This window comes from Nymphalis io, chromosome 9, assembly GCF_905147045.1.
Source record: "Nymphalis io chromosome 9, ilAglIoxx1.1, whole genome shotgun sequence".
Lineage (NCBI taxonomy): Eukaryota > Metazoa > Arthropoda > Insecta > Lepidoptera > Nymphalidae > Nymphalis > Nymphalis io.
In genome coordinates this window covers 6997905-7025902 of record NC_065896.1, presented here as the reverse complement: position 1 = coordinate 7025902, position 27998 = coordinate 6997905, and the positions used below count along the sequence as shown (strand labels likewise).

The window sequence follows — 27998 nt, the reverse complement described above, 5'->3', positions numbered from 1 at the left end:
TCCATAAAATAAATTATTTATTTTATTTCTTATGCTAATCAGTCGTGATCAAAATAATGTAATTCTACAATATTTTGTTCACAAGTTGCAATTCTTCATGAATGTATATGGCAGCAGTTTAATGAAAATAATTGATTAGTTTTATAAAAAGAATAAGAATGAGACTAGAATTAATTGATATTTATACATTATTAACTATATAACAACAATGATATGTTGTTTCAATATCTACTTTATAAGACGTAATTACAGCACAACTGCTTTTTAGTATTGCACGAATTCCCACTGTTAAAACATTAAGTGGCAACATTATATTTTTCTACAGGTATATCGTATCGTTTATTCCATACGTTAGAAGGTTTTTTACATTCTCTTAGTTTTCTTAATGGCTCGCATTTTCTACTTATTGCCCAATAAACGAAACCTTCTGGACATTTATAGACGTATCCTCGTAATTTTCCAGATTTTGTCAATTCACATTTTAATAAAGCGGCTGAGCATTCTTCATGTTTTTCAAAAGGGAAATGTCCGACTCTTGGGCATACCATACTTTCCTTTGAAACGACGATCTGCAAGCAACAATATTGAGTTAAGTATAAAAAAATATGATTGAAGTAGCAAATATTTACAAAGTAAGTACTTAGTAGTGAAAAATAACGTCCAATTAAGGAATAAATTAAAAGTGATGATATCACTATATTCAAATGTTAGAAGGCTTAACTATCAAAATATTACCGGCCCACTATCCGCAATTCCCAATCGTTTCACTCTGTGTTTTCGAGCAATTTTCCCGTTGCATTTATTGTCACTTTGACTTTCTTCTACACACTGAACTTTAGACTCATCATAAATCGTATTATTTGGACAATTAAATGTAGCTACTTTCATTTCATGGGTGTTATTATCTTCAGTGCATTGATAAAACAAATTACAATATTTCGGATGTCGCTTAAAGGAAGTCGGACATACGAATAAATATTGATCTTCGTCAGTTTCAGGACAATTTTGATTTGATGTGTTAGATTCTGTACTAGATTGGGATGGATTTTCTGTAGTCGACGCTTCTGTTGTTGAACTTTGAGCTTCTGTTTGTGAAGTATTTTGTTCAGTAGATCCTGTTGTTGTTGATAAAGTAGTAGATTCCGAAACTGTTGTTTCTGTGGTTGGGTCCGTGGTCGATTTTGTAGTTGGTTCCTGACTTGTTTGAGAAGTTGTTTGATCAGACCCACTTGTTGATGTTATAGTGGTAGATGTTTCAGTGGTCGATGACTCTGTTGTTGATGGTTGCTGTGTCGTCGATGGTTGCTGTGTTGTCGATGATTGCTCTGTTGTCGATGATTGCTCTGTTGTCGATGGTTGCTGTGTTGTCGATGATTGCTCTGTTGTCGATGGTTGCTGTGTTGTCGATGGTTCCTGTGTTATCGATGGTTGCTCTGTCGTCGATGGTTGCTGTGTCGTCGATGGTTGCTGTGTCGTCGATGGTTGCTCTGTCGTTGATGGTTGCTGTGTCGTCGCTGGTTGCTGTGTTGTGGACGGTTGCTGTGTTGTCGATGGTTGCTGTGTTGTGGACGGTTGCTGTGTTGTCGATGGTTGCTGTGTTGTAGACGGTTGCTGTGTTGTCGATGATTGCTGTGTTGTCGATGATTGCTGTGTTGTCGATGGTTGCTGTGTTGTCGATGATTGCTGTGTTGTCGATGATTGCTGTGTTGTCGATGGTTGCTGTGTTGTCGATTGTTGCTGTGTTGTCGACGGTTGCTGTGTTGTCGACGGTTGCTGTGTTGTCGACGGTTGCTGTGTTGTCGACGGTTGCTGTGTTGTCGACGGTTGCTGTGTTGTCGACGGTTGCTGTGTTGTCGACGGTTGCTGTGTTGTCGTTGGTTGTTGTGTTGTTGATGTATATTGTGTTGTTGATTCCTGTGTAGTAGATTCACTACTAGACGTTTCATCTTTATTAGTTGTCGTTGTCATTTTTTCCGTTGTTGAAGATGATTCAGTCATATTTTCATTTTGTGGTAAGGTGCCATTACAATTACGAGGTGGATAAACAGAATCTATATGATTACATGTTTCGACAGACGGGTCCCAAATAGTGCCTTCGCCACATTCAAAGTGAAATATTGAAAACTTTTCTCCGTTACTATCCCAATCAACACATCTGTAAAATTTCTTACAATCGCTTGGATCAGCGTAAAAACCAGCTTTCGTACAAGTAATATTTGCACTATTAGAGTTCTCACAATTATCAGAACAGGTCGAATTTGTTTCAATACTACTTGAAGGAGAAACACTTGAGGTTAAAGGAACTGAAGAAGTAGTTACCGGTTTAACATTACTTTCACTTGTGTAGTGCGGACTACTGCTTATTGTTGTCGACGGAGTTTCGTGGTCAGATTTACATGAAGGATTTGTTACGTCTTGAGGATGATTACATGCTGTTATGTCTTGATCCCAAATAGTACCATCCCCACAAGTATAGTCATACTTTGTAAAATCACCCTTATCGTTACCGACGCATCTATAAAACTGCTTACAATCGTCAGTATTTCCATAATAACCTTCTTGGGTACAACCATTTTGGTTTATTGGTTTGGTATTTTCGGTTATTGGCTTTGTATATTCGATTGTTGATGATGTAGTTGATTTTGTTGTGCTGACATTTGATTGAGTTTCTGAAACTTGCTCATTCTCCTCAGTTGAACTATTTATTTCATGTTTTTCTGTAGTAGCTACGCTTGATAAAGAACTACAATTTACTGCATCTGTATCATGATCACATGATTGTATTTCTTGAACCCATATCGTACCATCGCCACAAGAAAATTCATATTTAGTGTAACCACCTTTGCCATTATTAACACAACGGTAGAATTGCTTGCAGTTATTCTGATTAGCGAAGAACCCTTCTGATGTACATTCATTATCTTCCGAAGACACTGAGTTAACGTCCATAAAGGAAGTTGTAGATAAAGTGGAGGAATACACTGGCGTCTGAGGTTGTTGCGTTTGCGATACTAAATGAGTTGAAGATGACGTTGTTGTTGACATTTGAGTTTGGGCAGAAGATGTAGTCCCTTCGAATTGGCTTTCTGAACTCTCACCACAATTTTGTACCGCTTTTTCATGATTACAGGCTTCAATTGTGGGATCCCATGCTGTACCTTGACCACATAAAAATTCATGTCGAGTGAACCCTCCATCGCCATTATCAACACATCTATAAAATTTCTTGCAATTATTTTTATCTCCCATAAATCCACTGGATTGACACTCATTTTCACTATTGATAACTGTTGTCATTGATGTTGAACTGCTCACAGTTGTAACAGACATCATGCTATCTAACTTTGTAGTGCTTTGAGTTGAAGAGCTATAACCATTTGCATTTTCATATGTAGTATCAGCACTAGGCCTTACAGAAACGTCGTTAATATTATGTGTCGTCGGTGTAGGCATACTGCTACCACATTCTTCTACTGCCCACGCATGGTTACAGGCTTGTATTTTTGGATCCCATACAGTACCGTCACCACATGAAAATTCATATTTAGTATATTTTCCATTACCGTTATCGACACACCTATAAAATTTTTTGCAATCTAGTTTATTACCCATAAATCCATTTGTTTCACATTCACTATAATTGCTCATTAACATTGTTTGCTTAGTTGTTGTTTGTGAATCCATGCTTGAATGTTGAGCAGTACTTAAATTGTCATTATTGTTGTAATTTTGAGTCGAGTAACCATTGTTTAAATCATAGTCCGTAACAGGAGAGGTAACTTCTTCCTTTAGTTCAATATTTCCTCCGCATTGTTTAACTGCCCAAGCGTGATTACAAGCTTCTATTTCAGAATCCCACACAGTACCATCACCACATGAGAACTCATACCTAGTAAAACTGCCGTCCCCATTATCCACGCACCTATAGAATTTTTTACAATCGTTAGCATCGCCCATAAAACCACTGGATTGACAAATTTGAATCTGCGGATTTTTTATTGTAGTTATTAATAACTCTTTATCGGCCGGACTTAAAGTGGTTGTTACAATTTGCTGATGATTATAACCAGAATCTGAATTGTCATTTTCATTATGTTTATCTACAGTGGGTTGAATATATGATACAGTTGTGGTTGTACTAGTATCATAACCGTTTGTTACTTGCGTTGTATTCGTTATTGTACTTTGATTACATGACTTAACAGCCCAAGCATGGTTACATGCTTCTATGTTTTGATCCCATAAACTTCCTTGCCCACATTCGTAATCATACTTTGTAAATGACCCTTTATCATTATCGACACATCTATAAAATTTCTGACAATCATTTACATCTCCGAAAAATCCAGTTGATGTGCATTCTGTACTTATTACTTTTGAAATATCAGTTGTTGAAAGTAAGGATATAGTAGTGAGAATTGTCGAAGTAGTAGTTTGTTCATGTTGTTGGTTCGATTGACTTACATAGCCAAAATCATTTTCCTCTTCAATAGCACTAGTAGTACTAGCAGTTGTTGGTGTTTTTGTAGCAACTTCAGTATTAGAATTACCAGCTGATAACTTTCCACTACATTTACCACCATCTTTAACAGCCCATACATGATTACACGCTTCCAATTTACTATCCCATACCGTTTCTTGACTACATGTAAATTCATATTTTGTAAAACTTCCTTTTCCATTATCAACACATCTATAAAACTTCTGACAATCAACTGTATCAGCCATAAAACCACTTTGTGTACATTGATTTTCTCCGGTATCAATAGTTGTAGAGTTTTCTTGGATAATGTTTGAAGCATCTGACGAAGTAGAATAGTGACTTATTTCATTAATGACCTCGTTCTGACCAGATGTAGAGGTAGTTTCTGGCTCATTATATTTGTTATTAATTTTATCTTGTAACTTTTTCTTGGGTTCTTCTTGGTTTACAGAACCTGTGAATGTGTTAACATTTTGTTTAATTTTATTTTGTTTATCATTATTTAATTTATTACCAAATTGAATGTTATTTCCGTCAAATACATCATTGTTGTCATAAATATGCTGTTTATTTACAGTCAATTCAAAATTATTTTCCTTTTGTTGATTTGGTACACTAAAACTTTGAACGCTATTAGCAGTGTCTTTTTTAGTCTCAAAATCACCTCTACCACATCGCTTATTCCGTACAGCCCAGGCATGATTACAGCTCTGTATATTGTCATCCCATATTGTTGATTCACTACACATAAACTCATATCGTAAAAAACCTCCACGTGAATCACTCACACACCTATAAAACTTTCTACAATTTTCACTGTCACCAATAAATCCATCTGAAGTGCACGGAAAACTTTTCTCATGATTTGGGGAAACAGTTGTAAAAGGCACCGCTACATGTTGAGTTTTATTTTTGGTGTTTGTCCATGGATATGTCAATAAATCATTAGAATTGTCTAAATATTCTCGTTCAGTTGTTGTTAATGATGGATAATAGACTGTTGTAATTGGCTTATAATCTATATATTCATCTATTTTCTGTGTAGTAATTATAGGGCTTGATGTTGTGACGTTTCTTGATTCTATATGAGTTGTATAAACGGGTAATGTTGTATTTATAGGTGACGGCAGTTCTTGATTCTCCTGTATTTCGTTTTCGTCTTCTTGCATTACCGGTGGATTAAGGCCACCACATTCAGATCGTTTTGTATTACTCGGGTGATTACATACTTCAGTTTCTGGATCGTATACTGTGCCTGGCCCACATTGAAACTGGAAAATATAATAACATAATTGTTAATGTTAGGAATAAACAATAGTAGTATCTATCTTGAATCTAATTATATATGTACTTTAAAAACAGTATATTTTTCTTTAAAAGATTTTGTGCATCGATAGAAGACAGTGCAATCGACTGGGTCAGCTTTAAAGCCCTCTTCTAAACATAAAACTGGATTAGGTTTTGCTCCTGAATAAAGTTTCACTATACGTCCATTGACACGTCCTGTGCGTTCCTCTGCGCTAATAGTTTCTGTAAAATGAATAAATAAATATAGACATCAAATAAAGTAATTTATTAATTAAATGTAAATTTTTGTACTGCACTTATCAATGACGTACCATTTGTATTCGATTTTATTGCTTCGATAAGCGCCAAGAGCACTATTATAGTTGAACAAAATCCTTCCATAGATTTATTCATTTTAATGAGGTTGTGTGTAGTTATTGCAAATTCGACATTCCGTTTAACTAAAAATAAAAAAAAGTTTTAAATAATTTCTTATGAAGTATGAATAATCTACTTTTGTCAGTGTATTTTTAATTAAACTTATATATTGTAAATATAGAAGTATATATTGTATATTATTATATACACTAAAAAGTATCACGTGATATTATTAGCATTATATTATTGATTTAACATGAAATAACAGAAATATTCGATTCTTACTAATAATATTAATGAATAAATAATTAAAGAATCGTTAAGAAATAGAATAATGGCACTCATATAATTACATTCATTCGTATTTTTTATAATATATATTCAATAATTTAATGCCAATAAATAACTATAAAAAAAATTATGCGAGTGCAATTATATGTTCTCAAGTTTCCACTCAAAGAGTTGGCTTTGCCTTGATTATCGCAGAATACGCACAACATACAACATCCATTTTCAGCTACTATCATTCCAAGTCTTAAAGTGAGGACTGCTTATCATATAAACCAGGTAAAATAATAAAATTAGAAAGAATACCAGTACGTATCGAAGTGACGGTATTAACTCAAACAATAACATCTTGGCAGGTTTATTTGTCGCTGAGATATACGGAAGCAGTTTTGCCCCATGAATGCCTTATTCATGGGGCAAAACTGCTTCCATTCCACATGCTCATGATTGGTTATTTAATTGCAATTGAATTGTATTTAAGTCAGTAGAACGATTATGTTTCATTACATTTTAATTGAATTAGTATACAGAGCATAGCAACGTGTATAATTTACATTTTGAGTTAAAGTTTTTTACACATGCAAAACACAATGAATCATTAGCGGGGCGTTATCATGATAATAATAATGGTATTTTTAATTTAACAATATTATATCATCGTTGAATCAACACAATTTGTTATAATAAAACTATTTTAATAATCATTTAGTTATTATCAACACCACCACCCAAGAATAAATGAATCTTAACCGAAGCTTCGGGATCCAATCCGGACACTTTTCGGAATTCGTCTCTTGCTCGTCGATGAATGAAAAGATCGTGAGGAGACCTGCTTATATGAATATAAAAAATAAAATGAAAATCTGCCACTAATCCGCATTGGACAAACGTTGTGCAATAAGCTCCAAACTTATCCTTAAGAGGATAGAATTTGATCAGACAGAGACAATTATAGGCTATCATTTTACTTTTAAAAATAAAAAAATGTAATAATAGTAATATAGATATTTTACGATAAAAGTAAAATAAAAAGTAAAAAAGTAAAGTAAAATATATATAGAGTCTAGCAAGCTGGAAAGAAATATTTTTTTTATAAAAATGAATACAAGACAAGAACTACGAACGAGCTATGCAAATCATATTGCTTGATATATCGTTTGGCTACTCGAGTTTATAGCAAGCAATATTAATTTATTTTGTATGGATAAAATTACTTAATAATTTGTTCAAAGTTCAAACGTCCCTGCCCTGAATTACCAACTAATATATTCATAACTCGATCCATCAAATAAACGCCGATATTAATGAAATTGTAGTAAGTATAACTATATCGTGACTTTCATGAGATAAATTGTTTACAGTATAGAAACATGAAATACTGACATAAGTATTATATTATATATGAAACATAATTGTAATCATTCTGTTTATTTTGTATTATTTATTTGTTCTTTGTATATATTTCAATAATTAATAATATTTGATTATATTGTATTTATCATGTTGATTTAGATAAACACTACTACTATTTCTATCAATAACAACTCATTCAAATCTTGGAACCGATCAATCTCCGATGACACGAAACATTGGCAGAACTCATTGCACTCAACTAGCGAAGTTACATGCCATAAAATAATAGGAAAAAAAAAACTACTTTAACCTTCACTGGTTTGTATAAATAATATCTGCTTAAACAAAAATAGCATGTTTAAAACGACAGCTGTCATATTTCGTTGCATTTTAATTGCAAAACGTGATTAAAGTAATCATTTCCTCTGAATCATCGATCATATACATGCATACATCGTGATATCTTTGAAAACATCGCAGCTTTGATTTTTGTCTGATGTACATTATCTGCAATATTTTGTAATTACGTAATATATAAATATGTATTTTTAATCTATATACTAATACGTGAACATCAAAAATAGTATGGATTGAATATAGATGTGCACAAATTTTGACCACACACGCTATTGTATTTTTGGTAATTGCATTTTAGAATTCGACTATGTCTATAATTATCACAAAACTTAAGAAAAATTGCTTTAAGAGTCGTTAACATCAAGGGATCTTCACTTATCGCATTCGCAGTAATTCCTCGGATATTATTCTAAAGGTCACATGTGAATAACCAGCCAGTCTTTATAAGAGCAAATCAACGCACCTAGTTCATTGCCTCGAATAATTACTGGTTGATGTTATAAAAAACAGTGAAGGAACAGGCCGGGACGGTGCCATTTTTTTGTTAACTACGCATTGTTCCCCAAAGCGTCCTAGCGTGTAAAACTAATTACTCTCTGTATTTAAATTTTATACTATACTCGCACGCTTGTTCACACCGTGAACGTAATATAATTTTACGACCATTTAATTATTTCAACCGACTCAGAAACTATGACAAAAAAATTAAAATAAGTTAACTTAAATACAGGTATCCAGCCAATAAATTTTGATAAAACCACTTTTTTCTCTTAATACTCAAGTTGTATGTCTTGTATATTATAATTATTGTTGTAGAGGAGCTCGTACTCTGACTTCCTCTGCATGATCACTTTCTATGAAGCTAAAATTTTTGACTATACCCTAAAAATCAGAGCTCCCCATGAGCAATTTAATTAGGGTATAAGCTAAAACTATACAGACACATCGACAGAATATACAAAGTTCCATCTCGTGTGCGCACTGATAAAAGTTAAAAAATATTTATTTTTTATCTGTTTCAATAATATAATTCATTTTGAAACAATGTATACTAATATTATAAATGAGAAAGTAATCATTTACGTTTTCACGGCTAAACGACTGAATAGAGTTTAATAAAGTTTGGTATGAAGCTAGTCTGAACCTCAAGGAAGGTCATATGCTACTTTTTTATACTGAACTGCCTTGGCAAACTAACACGCAGGCAAAACCGCGGGCGATAACAAGTTATTTCATATAACAAACTAAAATTCCAATCGAGTTTTAGTATTGTAAATGCATATTATAATATTACTTTGTTAGTATTAAATTTACCTTAAAATCTAATGCTATTCATACTTCTGTGCTATAATAATTCACAAAGTAAATTTATTTCCGTATTTTATCATCCACTTATAACGCTTCTATACAATAGTAAAATATATACACATCTCAAAGAAACATGATCACCAATTCTGTAATATCCCAAATTAATCTCACAGCGGGACAACTAACATATCCTCAAAGAAAATGATAAAATATAAACAATTACGAAAACAAAACGGTATTCATATTTTTCCTTCCAATTTTTAATATTTATGTCCACTTTAATTGTGAACTACGACACGAATCATAGAGATAACGGATTTTTTTAAATCATAAATAGTTTTCTAATGAAAACACAAATTAGATATGATTAATCATCAAATTATTTAAATATTGCTGGTATTTATCAAAAATCAATTTGATGTCTATTAATTAATCCAAAAAAAAATGTATGATTCATCCGCCTTAATATAAAATCTATCAGAATAATACTTATGATAACGGTACATATTTTTTTTATGCATATATATTTTTTCTAATCTGTCATTAACCGGCTTAATAATAATAAAATAAACTAAATGAGCTAATTATCAACAAAAAATATCTTATATTAAAGAAAAACATATTTACATTTATATTTAGCACGCTCCCTTTTAAAAGAAAATAAAAATCAAGCGCGGTTTTTATTTATAGCTTAAAGTGACGTATGGGCTCGTTTAAGATATTCAAGGCCTCTCGAGAGTAAAATTGCATAAGTCGAAAGCCACACTTTATTGCGACTCGTTGAAGGGTGCAGGTGAAACAGGTTCGAGAAGATTCCCTTTCCAGCAGCGGTGGTGAGAACTGCATTCTTGTGGTTAGACTCTGATTGAGGAGATACAGGTTACATGAAATAACTGGAATGGATAACACAATATTATCCTTGCTCGTCAGTAAATAAAGGCGGGAGTGTAACATTGATGATAGTAGTATACGTTTATTGACCAATGTTAAACAACAAACGGCATTCTGCAGCAAAAATATTACAAATTTTTATTTATTATTCTCATCTTAGAAGGAACTACGGCTAATGTTAAAAAAATGCTGTATGATACTATTTATATAAATAATATAATTTAGTTATAAGTTGCGAAAAATAATATAGTTATTTTTTTTAACACATAAATAAAATTTATGTACAGACATTTTTATAAATTACAAAATTAAAATAAAAAGAACAAAATACACATTACAAATTTAAAGCAAAACCACGCCGTCTAATAGATTATCCTGTGGCATTGTACCCAAAACGCTGGCACTATTGCCTCTCTGCACCGCTAGACTCAGCCTTTGGGCTAAATAAGCGCCAGCTCTTGGGTCACCAAAAGTGTGGACCAGTTTCTTAGAAATATCTTTTATGATTTTTTTTTGTATCGGACGACCATGTATAATAATAAATAATAATAATAAACACATCAATAAAATTGACTTTACGGCTATATTATAAAAATACCCGTTTTTTCCGTACGAATTTGTAGTCGCAATGCATTATCATGAAGAAAATATTCAGTGTCGTTTGGCCTTACAAACCTATTTATCCGATGATGATCATGATTAATAAACGAATATGTACGTAGATATATTATAGAAAAATAAATGACATATTAAGTGTAATAGGTAATAAAATTGTTGATACATTTTTTTTGGGAAGCCTTGGTTTTTTTCTGGAAATAACTATAATTGTATCTATTATAACAGAGCCGTATATTATATAGAGTTATGGAGGATGTACATGATTTTATAAAATACAATGCAACTAGACATAGCTTAAAGGCTTATATTTAAATTTTGCAAAAATAGTAATATATCCTCACTTTCTTTATATTTTGGAGGAGATTCACAATTCGTCTGTACGTTCTTTGTTCTTATACATGTTCGGGTATAACATTTTTGTTTATGAACCGATTTTGATAATTCTTTTTGTGTTGGATTCAGTATTGCTTCAAGGTGGTCCCACAACCCATATCAATTTCATTCGTAGTGTTTTAAAATAAAAAATAAGTATCACATTAAATGTAATACTAGTAACACATTTAATGTATATAAAAAATATAAAATGTTTAAACGTCGTAAGAGTAATCAGTAATTGCGAAGATGATAATATTTAAAAGAAAAACAAAGCGCGCCTTAAGATGCACCATGTGGATATGTTTCATTTAAAAATATATAACTCGGTCTGATCCTTAATTATACGTACGGAGTCCGGAGTATCTCAAAATCTATATTTAAATGGATATAATATTATATTACCCTGCTTTTATATGTTTATAATATTTTATTTCTAACTTTACTTGAATAAATTCAATCGTAGTTGAGACGCTTCGACTTTGAAGCAATAGTGCAAAAACTTACATTAAAAATAGAACACAGCGTTTTATTACCGGTATTGGTGGTTGACTGCCTCATTGGTGTAGTGGCTTGATGTAAGGCCGAAAACCCGGAGGTTCTGGGTTCAATTCCCAGGTCGGGCCAATAAAAATTTATTGGGCTCTTCTGTCAGAAAATTCTCAGTAGCAGCCCGGAGTCTGGAAGTTGGAAGTGTGTACACTCCCGTGCCTCGGAAAGCACGTAAAACCGTTGGTCCTGCGCCTTAACTCTTTCCGGTCGTGTCGGAATGCTGTCCCATCGGATTATGATAGTACCATAAATAGAGAGTGCACCTGTGTTTGCGCACACATTTGTGCACTATAATATCTCCTACGGAGTTGGCTAATCTCTCTTGAGATTGGCCGCCGTGGCTGAAATCGGTCTGGAGGACATTATTGGTGACGGGAGGGTTGGTTCATTTTTTGCCCACAGGATAGGAATTGCGGTTCAAAAGGGAAATGTTTCTAGCATTCTTACCACCGTTCCACGTGGTTAGGATTTGTATATCAGTAGCTATTTGAAATATTTATTTGTGCATTTTTAAAGCTTCTTTGTAGTAAATGATTGAACATACTAAGCCGTTAAATAATTATTCCTGTAAATAATTTAGTTTATAAAAGTAATAGATAATAATAGAGGTATTTTATTGTATCGTCTGAATTAATAGTTGTATCGTAATCTTTCTTACATGGAAACACGGTGGTAGTCTATCACGCTACAGTGCTCCGACACAAGGTCCGATTGAATGAATACAATAGGATAAAAAATATATTATACCATTAAAGCTTTCCGTTTAAACGAATTATGTTTTATACAGATATCTTAATGACATGGAATGGAAGCAATCATCGCACATAATTGTGCATTGCTCATGCTTACACGTTCACGGCCAAGGCTACTTGTTTGTAAATGTTTAGCATTCGTGAAGTAATTGGATAATATCCTACTCATTATAAGCACGCATATATAAATTTCACTCTTCGTAATATTTATTACAATTAATTTAATATGTTCTTTATATATTAATCTATCGAATTCTAAATTATAATTATAATATAATTACGTGTATATATTGTTAAACCTATTTTATACAACTTTTGTTACGATCCATAAATATTATATTACGTTCCGGCTTTGCGCGGGTAGACTATTGGTTCCGTCACGGTAGCATGCGAAAGTGATCCCGTGGGGCTCCTCGTTGAGACGGAAAGGGTACCGCTGGTTTTTAGTGGGTATTCCGACGTTCGGGGCGCACTCGGCACCTTGGACACCGGCGAGCCCCACATACGCCCCCACTGTTCCCGTGGAGGAAACGCGTAACGCCTTTTTACAGCGTTAAAAAAAGGATAAACTATTGGTTTACGCGGTACACGCCCGTAAAGCTCCTAATCGACATAATTGTTCCGACATCTTAAGCGATCATCGTCATATTTCAGTCAATTTACACAAGACCATAATGAATTATACACCTAAACCTTACACATCGTACATACATTACGTGTATAAATCACTCTGTCCTTTGTTGATAACCGTATGAAAACACCCATATATTTTACTTTAAAAGTCGTATAGTTAGTTGCCTGTATCTATAATAAAACGATTTATTATGTAACTAGTATTCAGAAGAAAATTCTTTGGTTTTGGTATCAATAATTGTAACCAAGATATACAAGAATAACTAAACGTTCACAAGCACGCCATTTTTAATTCTATGAAGGAAAATATTTTAATTATACACAATATTTTTCCACCGGTTTTCATCACTGACATCATTTTGTCATTAAAATATGTACCTAGAATGAACTAATTGCATACATGAACAGGTTAAGAATGCTAATGAATGATCTGATTGCTTGGTATACCGGATGACAATTATAATAAGTTATTGGGAATAATATTGTAGGTTTTAGAAACAAACAAACAACATCATCATAGTTTTATATTTTCTAATAATGTAATAAGCAACAATTTTAACTCGTTAAAGATAAATGCAATAATGTAGTATTATTTGCTATCGTTTGTTTTAATTATTTGTTTACTTGGTTTAAAACGAATGACGTACAATTTATCATCAGTATTTTTACATGGGTATTTAATATTTATGAGTATAATGTATAAAAAATAATATTGTGTAAAAATTTGAATTATTTGGTCATATTCCATATATTCGTACATGCTATACATTTTATAAATATAACATGGTGATTACATGAGCAAAACATGAGTAGGTATATAGTTTACATAATCTACATTTATATCTGTTTTAGCAATGTATATAACTTTTTGTGTTTTTAAAAAAATGTGTGCAAGGAAGCCGAAATAATGACACCTATAAAATCATCTTCCTGGTAATTTTAATTAAGATAAATATGAACAAAAAGTGGTACCATATGATAATTCATTTTTTTACAGTAGTTTATAATTGTTTGGACATTGAAAACCATCAAATCTTTTATTCTGATACGATTCGTTCATATCGAGTACTTAAGTATGCATGCAAAGGGATAAAACTACCAAAACTTCGGACAATTTAACATATAATTATACAAGGGTATGTAGTCAGAAGTTCTTGAATTTTGTAATAATGTGTACTTATAATAATCACCTCAAAGTAACTTAGATAGTTAAATGGATAAACCACGGGGAATTAATTCAAAACCACAATCAAAGATTACGGTTTCACATCATATTCTATTCATAATTTGAGACCCAATTTAAATTGCATATGGTAACTTAAAGACATCAAGGCTTTTCCTCCAGTCAGCGAGTCTACTGAAAAAAATCGTCATAGTAGACGGGAGTGTTCATACGGTGCATACGCTCTAAGCTCTAGCCAACATAATTATTCCCCATTAACTAAGTGACAATGCCAACTGAACTTCCTTAAACTTTATCTCGTTTGCCTATCAGGATTTTATCCGGATGACATCCGAAGACAGCATGTGTGGAAAGTGTTAATTCATACATATCTTGAGCTTAGCATACGACGTTCAGGTCTCAGCAACGTTTCTGCAAAAATGTCATGTCGTAGAAGGAGGCCGCGGAAGGAGAGCGTGAGAAGAGTGCCTCCGCTGACCCGCTCGCCGAAGAAGATCGGGGAGAAGACGTCGGCGCGATGCGCATCTTCTCCTCCCGCCGTATGTGTCGCCGGGGCTAAGAGGTCTCTGTACCCCGAGAACCCCTTAGGATTTGAAGGCTCGCAGAGGCAGGCCAACCGTCGGGACGGCACAATAGTATGCGCAAGCGATCTCGTGACGTCCCCCAACAAGACGGAAATGAGTACCGCTGGCTTTTTAGTGGGTATTCCAGCGCCTTAAGCGCCGGCGTACCGTCATCATACCCCTAATGTGGGGGAAATACGTAAATGTGTTTTCCAGCGAAAATACAGGTCTCAGCAACGTGCGAGAGTATACTCATAATGCATGCCCGGTAAACGATCACCTTGGCTTAGATGGCTAGATGTTTAATGTCATACACTCTCGTTCAAAGTTTTCCAAACGTCGAAGCCGATGCGGCAGTCAATTTATATCAAGATGTATTGTTCGATACAGTCGACACAAGATATTAAAAAAAGTTTAAAGGTGACCTGTTTATCAGAATTGTCGGGATTGATATTCAAACATAAGTGAAAACCCTTCCATCAAATATATATAACTATTCCAAAGTGACAACTCGATAAGAAAGATTTTAGCTACTTTTTACTTTAAATCTGAATCCAAAGCCTATTATTACCTACAGGTTTTCTGCCTACTAATTCATCCATCGTACCTTGACCTCGCATGCCTGTATACGATACCAGGATACCGTAATTTTCCCGTCTGATCACGATTTTCATGCAACGTGTCAATCATTACACGATGACTTCATAATGTTTACTAATCACATTTAGGTATGAATTAATGCTTAAGCATAATTTCGATTTCTAGACGGTATTTTTTTTTTTATGTAAGCCGTTATACGACAGCGTACAATGACCGAGTGTGAAAAAAATTAGCTTAGTGACATTATTTAAAACATAAGGAAAAAACCTATTGTTCGAGTCACTGATATTTTATACACTACCTGGCCTCTGCGGCTTTACTCGTGGGAAAAAATATATACCTAAACTATAAGTTATTACAACTGTCAATAGACTGTCAAATTTATGAAATAAAGACTAAACTTTGAGTACTCCATATAAATAAATAAATAAATATCCTGGGTCATTACTCACACACGGCCTCCGATCCTAAATTAAGCAGAGCTTGTACTATGGAAACCAGACAACCGATATACCACATATACTACTTTTATTTTGTAAATACATATTTGTATAGATAATTACACCCAGACTCAGGACAAACAGACATGTTCATGCACAAAAATGTCTGTCCTGGGTGGGAATCGAACCCACAACCATCGGCGTGAAAGGCAAGTATCGACCAACCACGCCAACCGGCTCGTCAAATATAATTATTATATTTAAAGGTTTTACCGATTTTTAAAATTAGCTCGAACAAACGGACAGATAGATATGAATAAAAATAATGATAGTTTGAGTTATATTATTTATTTATTAAATCTTTGTGCCGTATACGGTAAAATCAACAAATAATAAGTGATGATCATGCAATAAAAATAAAAAATATACTATAAAACATTCAATTATTTCATTCCTTAATTAGAATCGTCACAATTACTTAAATTATTTTATAAAGATGTTTATAACCTAAATATAGTGTGGATGTAATATAATATCGGTGACGCACCTTTATATGTCTCACAATAATAAAAACGCTTTAATAAATCTCAAATCGATAATGTCTTATAAAAGTGACTGTATTATATGACGTTTAAAAGATTTACAAAATAAAAATGTACTAAAATTACTCCGGTTATATTTTCTTTCATACATATGCAATTTTAATATCTCATAAATAAACAAATAAATGATTGCTATGTCTGCATAAAGTGTAAAAATATAAAGAGGCTATTACCACATGCAAAGCAAATACTTTTTATTTCATTCCTCTACCGCCAACGCGTATAGCCGTCCACTTAGCATTTTAGAATAATATTATGAATATTTCCTATTTGCATTTCTACTTATCGTTCACTTACTTAATTATGACTTTGAAAATTATTTCTCTATGTATGTGCAATGTATACGGTTCAATCAAATAACGGTTAAAAGCCAAATACCAATTAAATATAACATACCCACTTTACTTTTAAATCATCCAGCAAGAAACATGGATACATTTGATTAATTCTCTAATAATAGTGATTTCAACGAAATTTTAATTATATGTAAAAAAATATGACGATCGTCATATGGATAATATATTGCGGGATAACCACAAACAGTGAAAGTTACTAATATTAAAGCCCGTTGAACGTTTTATCAACAGTTTTGCTTGGTGTGTAAACAGCATCAATTCTTGTTTATATTTTTGTGACGAGCTTTAAACTTCTTTTGTGTATTAGTGCTTACCTTATTACCGCTTTGTTTCAGTTTTTATGTCTGACGAGTCTTTTTGATTATATAAGTGATACGTGGATGACCGTTCTATTTGAATTTGTAGAAAAATATGCACCCTAAAGAGTGCAGACGTTAGTCAACTGGAAGTTTATATTACTTGACATTTTCGCCGATTGGGAACCTATTTAAATGGTTCTTTTTACTGGGAAATTTTAGCTAAGATAATGTTAATTGTAATAAAAATGTCCATTCGTAAGGTAAAGGAAATAATAACAAAGCAATATTTTTTTATTTTTTATAGAATAAGAAGGCGGACGAGCATTTAGGCCACCTGATGGTAAGTGGTCACCAACGCCCATAGACATTGACATTGTAAGAAATGTTAACCATCAATTACATCACCACTGCGCCACCAACCTTGGGAACTAAGAGTATGACCCTTGTACCTGTAATTACACTGGTCACTCACCCTTCAAACCGGAACACAACAATACCAAGTACTGCTGTTTTGCGGTAGAATATCTGATGAGTGGGTGGTACCTACCCAGACGAGCTTGCACAAAGCTCTACCACCAGTAATTTTATATATTTTACTTGTTAACGTTTCTTCACTATCAAAAATATTATTTTCCTTCATTCATATTAATTTTTTTAGTTTCGAAACCAAATCTTCAAGTTCCACTAGCATTATATAGGCGGCACATGCCTATTTCATAATATTTATGTATGGTAACGATCATATCATTATAAAAGAAATATTTCATAAAATAAAGTTTTTTTTTTAATTTAAATTTAAAATTACTTATTTCAAAGCTTAGTTACTGTAAAAATTTTAATATGCGATATTTTTGCTTATTACAATTCGAAAGGTCAATCACCTTACTGTTTCAAGCATAATAATGTTTTCAAATCGTCACCCGTTTCCATTCTGTTGATTGTCAAAATTTTAATCTGCAAACATACAAGCGTATACTAACGTTACAAATTAGCACTTAACTAACAGTCGATTTAAATACAAATACTGTTTTAGGACTGTTTAAACAATAGTGTAACAGGAATACGCTAATCAAGTAACTAGGTGATAATTATAATATCGTATCCATTCAATCTCATGCTAAAATGCTGAAACATTCTAGATCAATCTAGTTTAGCAACGTTACGGTCCAGGGCAAGAGATATATATCGCGATCTTCCGGTGATTCTAAAACCTTATACTTTTAACTTTCTCATTGTTAAAATTTAATGGTCCAATTGTAATAAATACAATCTACGAGTAGGTCAATGCCAGGCGTTATGTCATGATCTGCATTTTTATTATCAAGAAACCCAATAATATACGTGATCATGAATGGCGCAGTGGATAGAACCGTTTAACTAAAGGTCACTGGTTCGAATGAGGGAAATCATTACAAATTATTACTCAGTGCTTATTCATTTTGTATTGAAGTATGACTCATGTTATGCTCGACGATGAATTAAATCACAGTGAATAAGATTTTATGGGTGCGAATAAATCCCGTTACAAATACTGGTACCAACCCTCAAGCAATTAGTAAGTAAGCTGTGAGCTTTCGACTTCGCTCTTGTCCAGGCGTAGGACGTTTATAGTTACGTTACTTTATAATATATCTTAATCAGTTGATATTGTATTTATACATACTGCAGCTTGTGGTTTTGGCCTCAGAGGTCAGCTCTACTTTGTATACTATAATAAGGCGCAGCTATGGCTTAAATTCCAAAGTCAATTTGATAAAAAATATATACTTTTTAAAAATCCCCGCGATAACAGATATTTTTTGACCAAATTAAGATGTTCTGCCTTAATGCTCAAGAAATGTAGTTCTCATAAAAAATATAGATTTTATTTACATACAATAAAATCTATATGTACGTTTACGAGTATATATAACACCTCGTTTTAAATATTATACAATTCTCTAAGCGCTTAATCGGATTTGGTTTATGAAAAAATGCATTTAATATGAAAATTACGATCTCAGATGTACGTCGTAAAACTGTATATGAAATTTCCTTCGAATTCGTGTATTTTTATGTCGTGTTATGAGTTTACTGCATTTAATTGAAGCTCCATTATTATGTTCCTGTCACTTATCCCTCATAAAAAGGAACATCAAATCAAAAAATTTAATTTTCACATAAACTTTTAAGCATTCTGTTCATTATCATTTAATTTCTTTATCTTTTAATTAAACATTGATATATGCTGTAAATGAGAAGCAATTTTTTTTTAATATCAAACTATTTTTAAATGACAGCCATTTAAAACGGAACTTAATTACAGTCAGAAATTTCATATTAATTTTTATGTTTCAATCAATGAACATCGTGTCCCGTTATCTGACTTAATGATAGTTTATTAATAGACAATCGATTATAACAATTTTTTCTCCGTATACTATTTCCTATTTATTTTTCGAGAACAGTTATTTATCGACATAAGAATTACGTATTTTTGTTAAGGATCTAACACAATGTTAGGCAAATGTTTAACTAGTTAAAAAGTTTTAATGGTCTATGGGATGATCTTATTGACTTTGATTAGATTTATCTATAATATTTTTTATTAAATATATCGAAAGTATCATAATATTTTACTTTAGTTTCGTATACCTCATAAGGTATACGAAACTAAAGACTCATTGAGGTAATAATACATTAAATATAGACGGATCAAAATTGAAAATAGTAATGGCCGAACGAAATGGTAGTAAAAAGCTTTGTGGTTGGCTTAATATTTAAAGGAGGCACTTCTAATTTACTCTGCAAAATGAACAATAAGACGAGACAAAAAAACTGCTTAACAATCTTCTTCTAGCAATATTAAGCAATTAGATTATTAAGACATGTATTTTTTTGTAATTTGTATTTCATTATATTTACCTGAATATTATTATTTGTGTAGCCATGAATTATAATCAAAACGGGATGTTAATATGTGCTAAAAGCTCATTTTCGACTTTTATAATGTTATTATTTTAGAAGACGTTTGTGAAATACATTTTTATTACTAAATCTCTTATAATATTAAATTTAAGAGCTAATAAAACTAAACGGTTACAATGTAATAAATAATTTCACTTTATTATTTGCCCAAAGCAGTTTAACATTACAGTTACGTATTTAAATGAAATAGGGGGTTACAAATAAGTCGATATACATATATGTAAATACATTTCAAATCAATGAACAAATGGAAATATTATTTTAAGTTGGATTTTCCAACTATTTGAAGAAAAAAAAATAATTTCTTTTCACAGTGCCGGATTTACTGAGACTATAAAATAAAATGTTTTTTAATACAAGATTATGTTTATAGTAAGTCTTTGCATATTCGCATATAATAAATTTTTTACAAAACCTAACTTGACTGAAGTACAGTTGCAGCCTATAAATATCTCACTCATACGGCGCAAAGGCTTTCTTTCCCCTGAGACGGTTTGGAACTAATTCCACCACGCTGCTTTTTAGTATGTCTTGTTTTACACGTGGCAAAGTTTCATCCGAAACGATGTTTCCCCCACCACCGAGCACGAGATAAATTAGAAGCACAATGTGCTACAACACATGAAAATCCAGTGGCGGTTGCTCGTATTTAAACCCAGGATCTTCGAATTATATACGCGTATTCTATCCGCTAGGTTAAAACGGCTTTTAACTTTGTATTAAAACAATTTGTATCAAAATAGTTTCGTAAATTTTTAGTAAGTGTTACTTGCTTGTATGAATTATAAAGCAAAAACAGATAGCATTCCATACATACGACCAACAAGGCGGTGTCGATTGTTATTTAACTGCCTAATTAGGAGAAGACAAAAAAGCCTCAATTTTTCGCATGAGACAAAACATCCTTATTTAGTACACGTTAACGATAACAATCTTATAATTATAATTTCGGGATTAAAGTCAGAGTTCAGTGAACCTGCGGTGGGCGTGCGAAATGCCTATTTATGTGGACGCGACGGGGTTCATGATTTGTTTGGGCACTCAAAATGTTATACGTCGGAGAATGCTCTGATTATACAAGCTAATATTGGACAACGAGCTTAATAATTTATTGCTAACTTTCCAATTTTATGTATGTTTTATGAGTTTTTAAGAACGTCGAAGAAAGATATTATAACTCAAAATAAGTGACGCATAAGAAAGATGAGTTGAATTTTCTTACTGTCCCTTTTTTAGGAAAGTATTCTCACTATATTCGGAATAACAGAAAGTCCTTGCTGTGTCTGCATATTACTATGATAGTGTATATGATACCGAGAATTATCGGATAACAATTGATTAAGCTAGTCATTTATTTGACTATATCTGTCGAATGAAGGTCATGAATCCATCTCGTATTATGTCTATACCTAAAACATATTTATTTTTAAAAATACCACGTCATGTTAATTTGCTCACAATTATAAAGGTTTCATTATGAGTAATAATCGTAAAAACTTATTACAGAGTTAAACAACAGAGCAGTCACTAGAATCTAAAAAAAAAAAAACTAGTTTAACCATCGCATCGCGAGGTACAACTCAATCTAAAGCCTTTACAACTATTATTCCTACGACCTCATGCACTGTATCTCCCGTTTTGTGTACTTACAGTTTGTGAACGGAATCTGTGGCTTTGCTACGTGTTAAGAATAATAACCATATTGATGTCATTTGAGAAGAAATAGCGGATTCTTGGCATTGAACTTGGATCGAGCCTACTTGGCTTGGCTGCCAAATATGCCAAATACTTACGGACCTCAGGCAAATACATGGATATCACATTAATTTATACATCAAATGTAGGCATTGAACTTCAATTGAATGTATTAATTTACCGTTATATTAATCCTCCACATTTATTAAATTTTTTGTAATATTCGTATAAGCATTTCTAAAATTAATGTCGTTTGGGCGTGACACTATGCAAAATGTCTTGGTGTGCTTAAAATCTTGAAAGTAATTGATGACAACATTTAAAAATATTCCACAATCTTCTGAAATAAGATTTTAGTAGCGTTTTTGCTTTCGTATAATAACTAGTAAAACAGAACATAGATACAGATAGACAAGCTGTAATAAAATGTAGCCGTAACTGTTAGTGTGAATGAAAATTACAGGTGTAATGATGCAAGTAATTAATTATAATTAGAATGAAAAATATGTTTTGATTCAAATAATTTTGAATAATGAGTGATATTCGCTTTGAAAATAAATTTATAAGCTTTTGTTAACGATTTGCAGGCCCCCACTGATCGCGTGATTTGTGAGTTCAATATTATGACAATATATATTTTCTCTGATATAATTACGATGATGAATTTTACAACAACAAAAAAAGAAATCCGAAACTGTTTTTTTTAAGATGCTACTCGATACATTAAGAAAACCGCAAACTGTTAAAAAAATCTTATTGTGATTTTGTTTTTATTCAATTAGCTTATCTGGTGTAACATTAAATAAAATAGCGTTGGGTGGTACATTAATCGTCTACATAGTCAAATTAACCGCGAATCGTTGCCATATCAAAATAATTTTAATGTCAATAATATATCATTTAATCATACTAATGTTCGCCCAGTGTTCGAAACTCGACTATAATCATTGTTAAAAAAAGAGAGAACATTTTTTACCGATAACGCGGTCAACAAACAAGAGTGGAAAAGGTACTGAACTGTTTTCTCTTTGCCTATTTATAAATACATAGGCATCTAGGTTTCATTTGATAGGCATAATTATTGATCAAGAACGCTATGCCAAACAAGTAAATAACGGACTTGTTTCAACTATTCATACCATATAGGTCATGTTCACTCTTCATTTTCAACGATTGTTCACGACAGTACCGTATATTGAAGTTCAATGCATCTTGATAACTGGGAATCGAACTGGTTTGTCGGTATTCAACGTTGACGACGCCCTATAATATTTATCTTATACCTTTTATTACACACTCCAATTTACGGAGAGCTACATTAAAAATAGCCACAGTTGAATAAAAAAGTCCAAATGAAGAGCTGTAGCTAGACCTGCAGTCGTTACGTTACGGTTAAGAAAAAAGTTGCGTGCCGACTTCTTATAAAATTTATATAAGTTGGTACTTTTTGAGATAATATCATTTGTTTTTATTTTTTAACCAGCTGCTTTGAGTTGTACTCGCGATACAGGTTACTGCTTCGCCCCAATAGGTCGTAGTGTGTTATATAGACTGCATCTAACATGCTAAGTTATCTAAAGCAAAACGAACCAACGAAAACAGACTCTCCAGCTTCATAAAATTAGAGTTCATAGAGTTCATCATTCATAGAGTTACGTTTACAAGGCAAGCGGGTTAATATTAATCTAATTTATACATAGATTTAATTTTGATATCATAAGACTAAGTCTTGCACCGTTTTCATATATTAAATTCATATATTAATTTTCATATATCTTAACAATGATAAAGGACTATTTCATATTAAAAACGCTCCTCAAGTAAAAGTTTATCTACCCGATCTAATATTTTAATAAATTATTATAATATTCTGTGCGTTTTTAAATTCCGTATAATAATACTAATATAAAAATGTATTTATATCATCTAAATCGCTACTGATTTGTTTTAATACATAAGGATTTATTAATTTAATCTTTTATTTTTGTTACGTTTCTTAACGCAATAAAATATCGCTGATGATGAGAACCCGAGATGTTATCGGTGCGTTTTAATCTTACACTAACTTGTCACGCAGTCTTGATACATTCCGAATTACAAAAATAATATTTTTGATACTTTATATATATTTATAATCCAAATGATCGCGTGTCGTTATATGACGTTCATCATGATCTTAACCAATCACGTGATTGGTGGATTTATCCTTCAATATATTTAAAAATTTAAAATCCATCCTGTCCGTAATCATCTGCCTACTATTGAGAGAGACATCATATATATTTCTCTCAAACGTTTTATTACCTATTTAATTCCGTAGATAAACTTTTTATTAAATAATAAAATTAACTTTATCATTAATAATAACTAGAGTAACAAATGCGTAACACATTTACTGTATATGTTCAATTTATGCCCGGACTCTTTCCAGGATAGAATAATTTATCCATTTTTTACGAACCACATGTAACAACTACACTGGTAACATTTATAACTAATTAAATGTTATACATATTATGCAGTGCACCACTTTTTAGAAAAGCCGAGACGGCCTAGTGGTTAGAACGCGTGAATCTTAACCGATGATCGCGGGTTCAAACCCGGGCAAGCACCACTGAATTTTCATGTGCTTAATTTATGTTTATAATTCATCTCGTGCTTGACGGTGAAGGAAAACATCGTGAGGAAACCTGCATGTGTCTAATTTAATTAAAATTATGCCACATGTGTATTCTACCAATCTGCATTGGAGCAGCGTGGTGAAATAAGCTCCAAAACCTTCTCCTCAAAAGGGAGAGGAGGCCTTAGCCCAGCAGTGGGACATTAACAGGCTGTTACTGTTACACTTTTTAGCATAAAATTATATTATAGCGTACTTTGTATCTACCATAATTCATAATAAACAAATAAATAACTTAACAAAATCGAACAATAAAATCTATTTACTAGAAATCAATTTCAGTTACGATTACCACTTTCCTCTTGTTAAAACTGATACGGTCTTACTTATAAAGGTCGTTTAGCGGATTTTTAGTGACTGATAACTTGATGATTGATTTGTCTCTTTCCGTCATCATTGATTTTAAATTCGAAAGAAGAAGACACAGTAACTAAACTAAACAACATTTATAGGTAAAGCTGATACTAAAATGTAATCTTGCGTTGATCTTTATGTAAATAAAGTTCTAATGGATCGTTTACTTTTAAAAAGGAATGGTATGTAACGGATAATTAAAATAAAACCACGTTTAAATTTTAATTAGAAATGCTTCTGTTGGTACACTATCTCGATTCTGGATTAAGTTATTCTAAGAAACTATTTAATTGACATTTAATGTAAACAATAAAGAATTTTGTATTGTTATTCGTTTTTATATATAATGGAAAATTATATAATAATCGAGTTTCGACTTCGTACGGGTGCAAATAAAAGAATTTAATTTTACTTATTTAAAAGAAATCCGGGAACCTGAACGCAGCGCAATCTACCGGATTCAATCTTATCTAAACAAATATTTCATCAAAATCGGAAGTTTAGTTTCTGAAGAATGTAATGATATATAATATAAAGATGTTTTTATTTTAGTTTTTATGCACGTAATAATAAATATATATTTAAAATAACAAATAAACTGAGTACAATATTCGTGGTAGCTATGAGAAACCTAAACATACTGGTAATATTTTAATATTTCTTTATATGATTATATATAATACACTCTACACTTAAGATGCTATAAAAAGTTACTTTTTTGCTTAAAGATGGCATCTTTCGCATGTCCAAAGACCTCAATTCAATTTTATATAATTCTAAAAAGGAATGGGTTTCTCTTACTACGTAAATGTGCTTTAGGTACTTATATATATATATATATATTTTATAGAATAGGAAGGCGGACGAGCATATGGGCCACCTGATGGTAAGTGGTCACCAACGCTCTTAGACATTGGCATTGTAAGAAATGTCAACCATCGCTTACATATCCAATGCGCCACCAACCTTGGGAACTAAGACTTTATGTCCCTTGTGCCTGTAATTACACTGGCTCACTCACCCTTCAAACCGGAACACAACAATATCAAGTATTGCTGTTTTGCGGTAGAATATCTGATGAGTGGGTGATACCTACCCAGACGAGCTTGCACAAAGCCCTACCACAAGTAAAATATATTAATAATTATATGTTTATATTGTAGTTTCAGTTATTAACGTTATTGTTAACGTTACAAATAACGTTAATAGAATTCATCTAGGAGTATACCTTGGCGTATTACGTCTTATTATTAGTTGTCAATAGACTATAAAAATATACAACATATAATACATATTATAAAGTAGATACTTAAACCAAGATTTTTCTTTTGGTAATTGTAATTAAGAAGGTTTTATCCTTGATCAAAGGAGATTTAAGCTTAATCTTGATTTAAGTTTTTTTTCAAATTCTTATTTCAAATTTTTGTATTAACGAATAACGAACAAAATATTTTAATGGTATTAAAATAAAACTTCATTTGTTCCTGATTTAATGATATGATTTAGCTACATAAGTATTTTAAAAAAGTACATCATACAGTCATGAATTGAAATTAATAGATATGATCGACGAGTTCGATTACCACTGAAATCTAGCATCTCATTGTAATTATAGCTATAACACAAAAGATAAGATACAAAATAAGCTATACGCAAAAACAAAACCTATTATTGTAATATTCAGATCGACTCTTCGAAAATGAAGGCATATTCTAAAGTCAATGACCATATTATTATAAGTATACAAAGACATTTAACCGCAAACGTCATAACGTAATCGTTATCCGTGTCAGACTTAATAATATATAACTACAGACCTTAAAAAATAAAATCTATGAAATTTAAAAAAAGAATACCATAAACCCATTGTAGATAACTCTATGAATTGCGAAATTAAAAAAAAACATAGAAATTACAAAAAAAATCCTTTGGAATTCATTACTCAAATGGTCGCACAGATTTTTTACCTAAACTCAAATTTTAATGTAATTTTAAATGCGATTAACTTCTTATTTTTGCCTTTAAATGAAATCAAAAGGAGGATGTAGGTAATATAATTGTTTTATATTTATGATCTCATTACTTTTTGTTGATACTTTTTACCTATCATTTAATTACCCGGCGTAACAAAGAAATAAAATACGTGGGATTAAAAATTAACTTAATATTTTAGCTCAAACTATTTTGAAAATATAAAATTAAAAAAAAACATTAAGAAGGGTAATATTACGAGTAACCATTATTAATCAATTAGTTACCAACAATTACTAAATTATTCAAAAGATCACTTTGCAATTCATAAATGGCATGTTTTTTTATTTTATCAAGCTTAAATTCAAGTTATACAGACCGTTTTTTCCGTCTTTTTTTATTAAAATAATATTTAAATATATATTACTTAACCAACTAACACGAAACTGGGATGTGAATAAACGGCAATGAAAATGTTATTCGTAATGAAAATGCGACTCTAACTTGTTAACAATCGCTTTATCTCAGTAACAAGCTCCAGGCGCAGGCGCTGCGGCAATTAACATAACGCTTGCGCATCGATTATTATCAGAATTCTATACCTCCCCAATAGTCGATAAAAAAATCTGTCACGGTATTTATATACTATATACCATAGTGTACATAATATTTATATGTTTATTTTAATATAGTTCATAAAGTTACTTATTCATTTTCACGGTAAATTTATTTGTATTAACTATTTTTAAAATACGCACCATTAACAAAGTATAGTGTACAGAAAATAACTAGGATAAAAACTCGGATATTTATAGTAAAAAAATTAAACTGGAACATTAATATTTGACTATTAAAATAATAAGGGACAAACTTACCTTCACAAAATCCCACTTTTCACTTCAACAATTAATTACATAAAATCTATTTCATTTAAATTGATAAAATATAATAACTTTATGTTACAAAACTTTTTTAATTCGAATATATTTTTTAAATAGAATCCAATACGCAGAAGT

General features: G+C 31.9%; 1 protein-coding gene across 1 annotated transcript; it reads right to left on the bottom strand.

The window, feature by feature from the left end:
- Positions 1-3: 3 nt before the first annotated feature.
- LOC126770479 (serine-rich adhesin for platelets) lies at positions 4-27998 on the bottom strand. Its single transcript, XM_050489869.1, has 5 exons — positions 27858-27998; positions 6103-6231; positions 5835-6013; positions 736-5754; positions 4-569 (listed from the first exon to the last, which is right to left on the bottom strand). The coding sequence occupies exons 2-5, from the start codon at positions 6182-6184 to the stop codon at positions 297-299; spliced, it is 5553 nt and encodes a 1850-aa protein (XP_050345826.1). The 5' UTR covers positions 6185-6231; positions 27858-27998; the 3' UTR covers positions 4-296.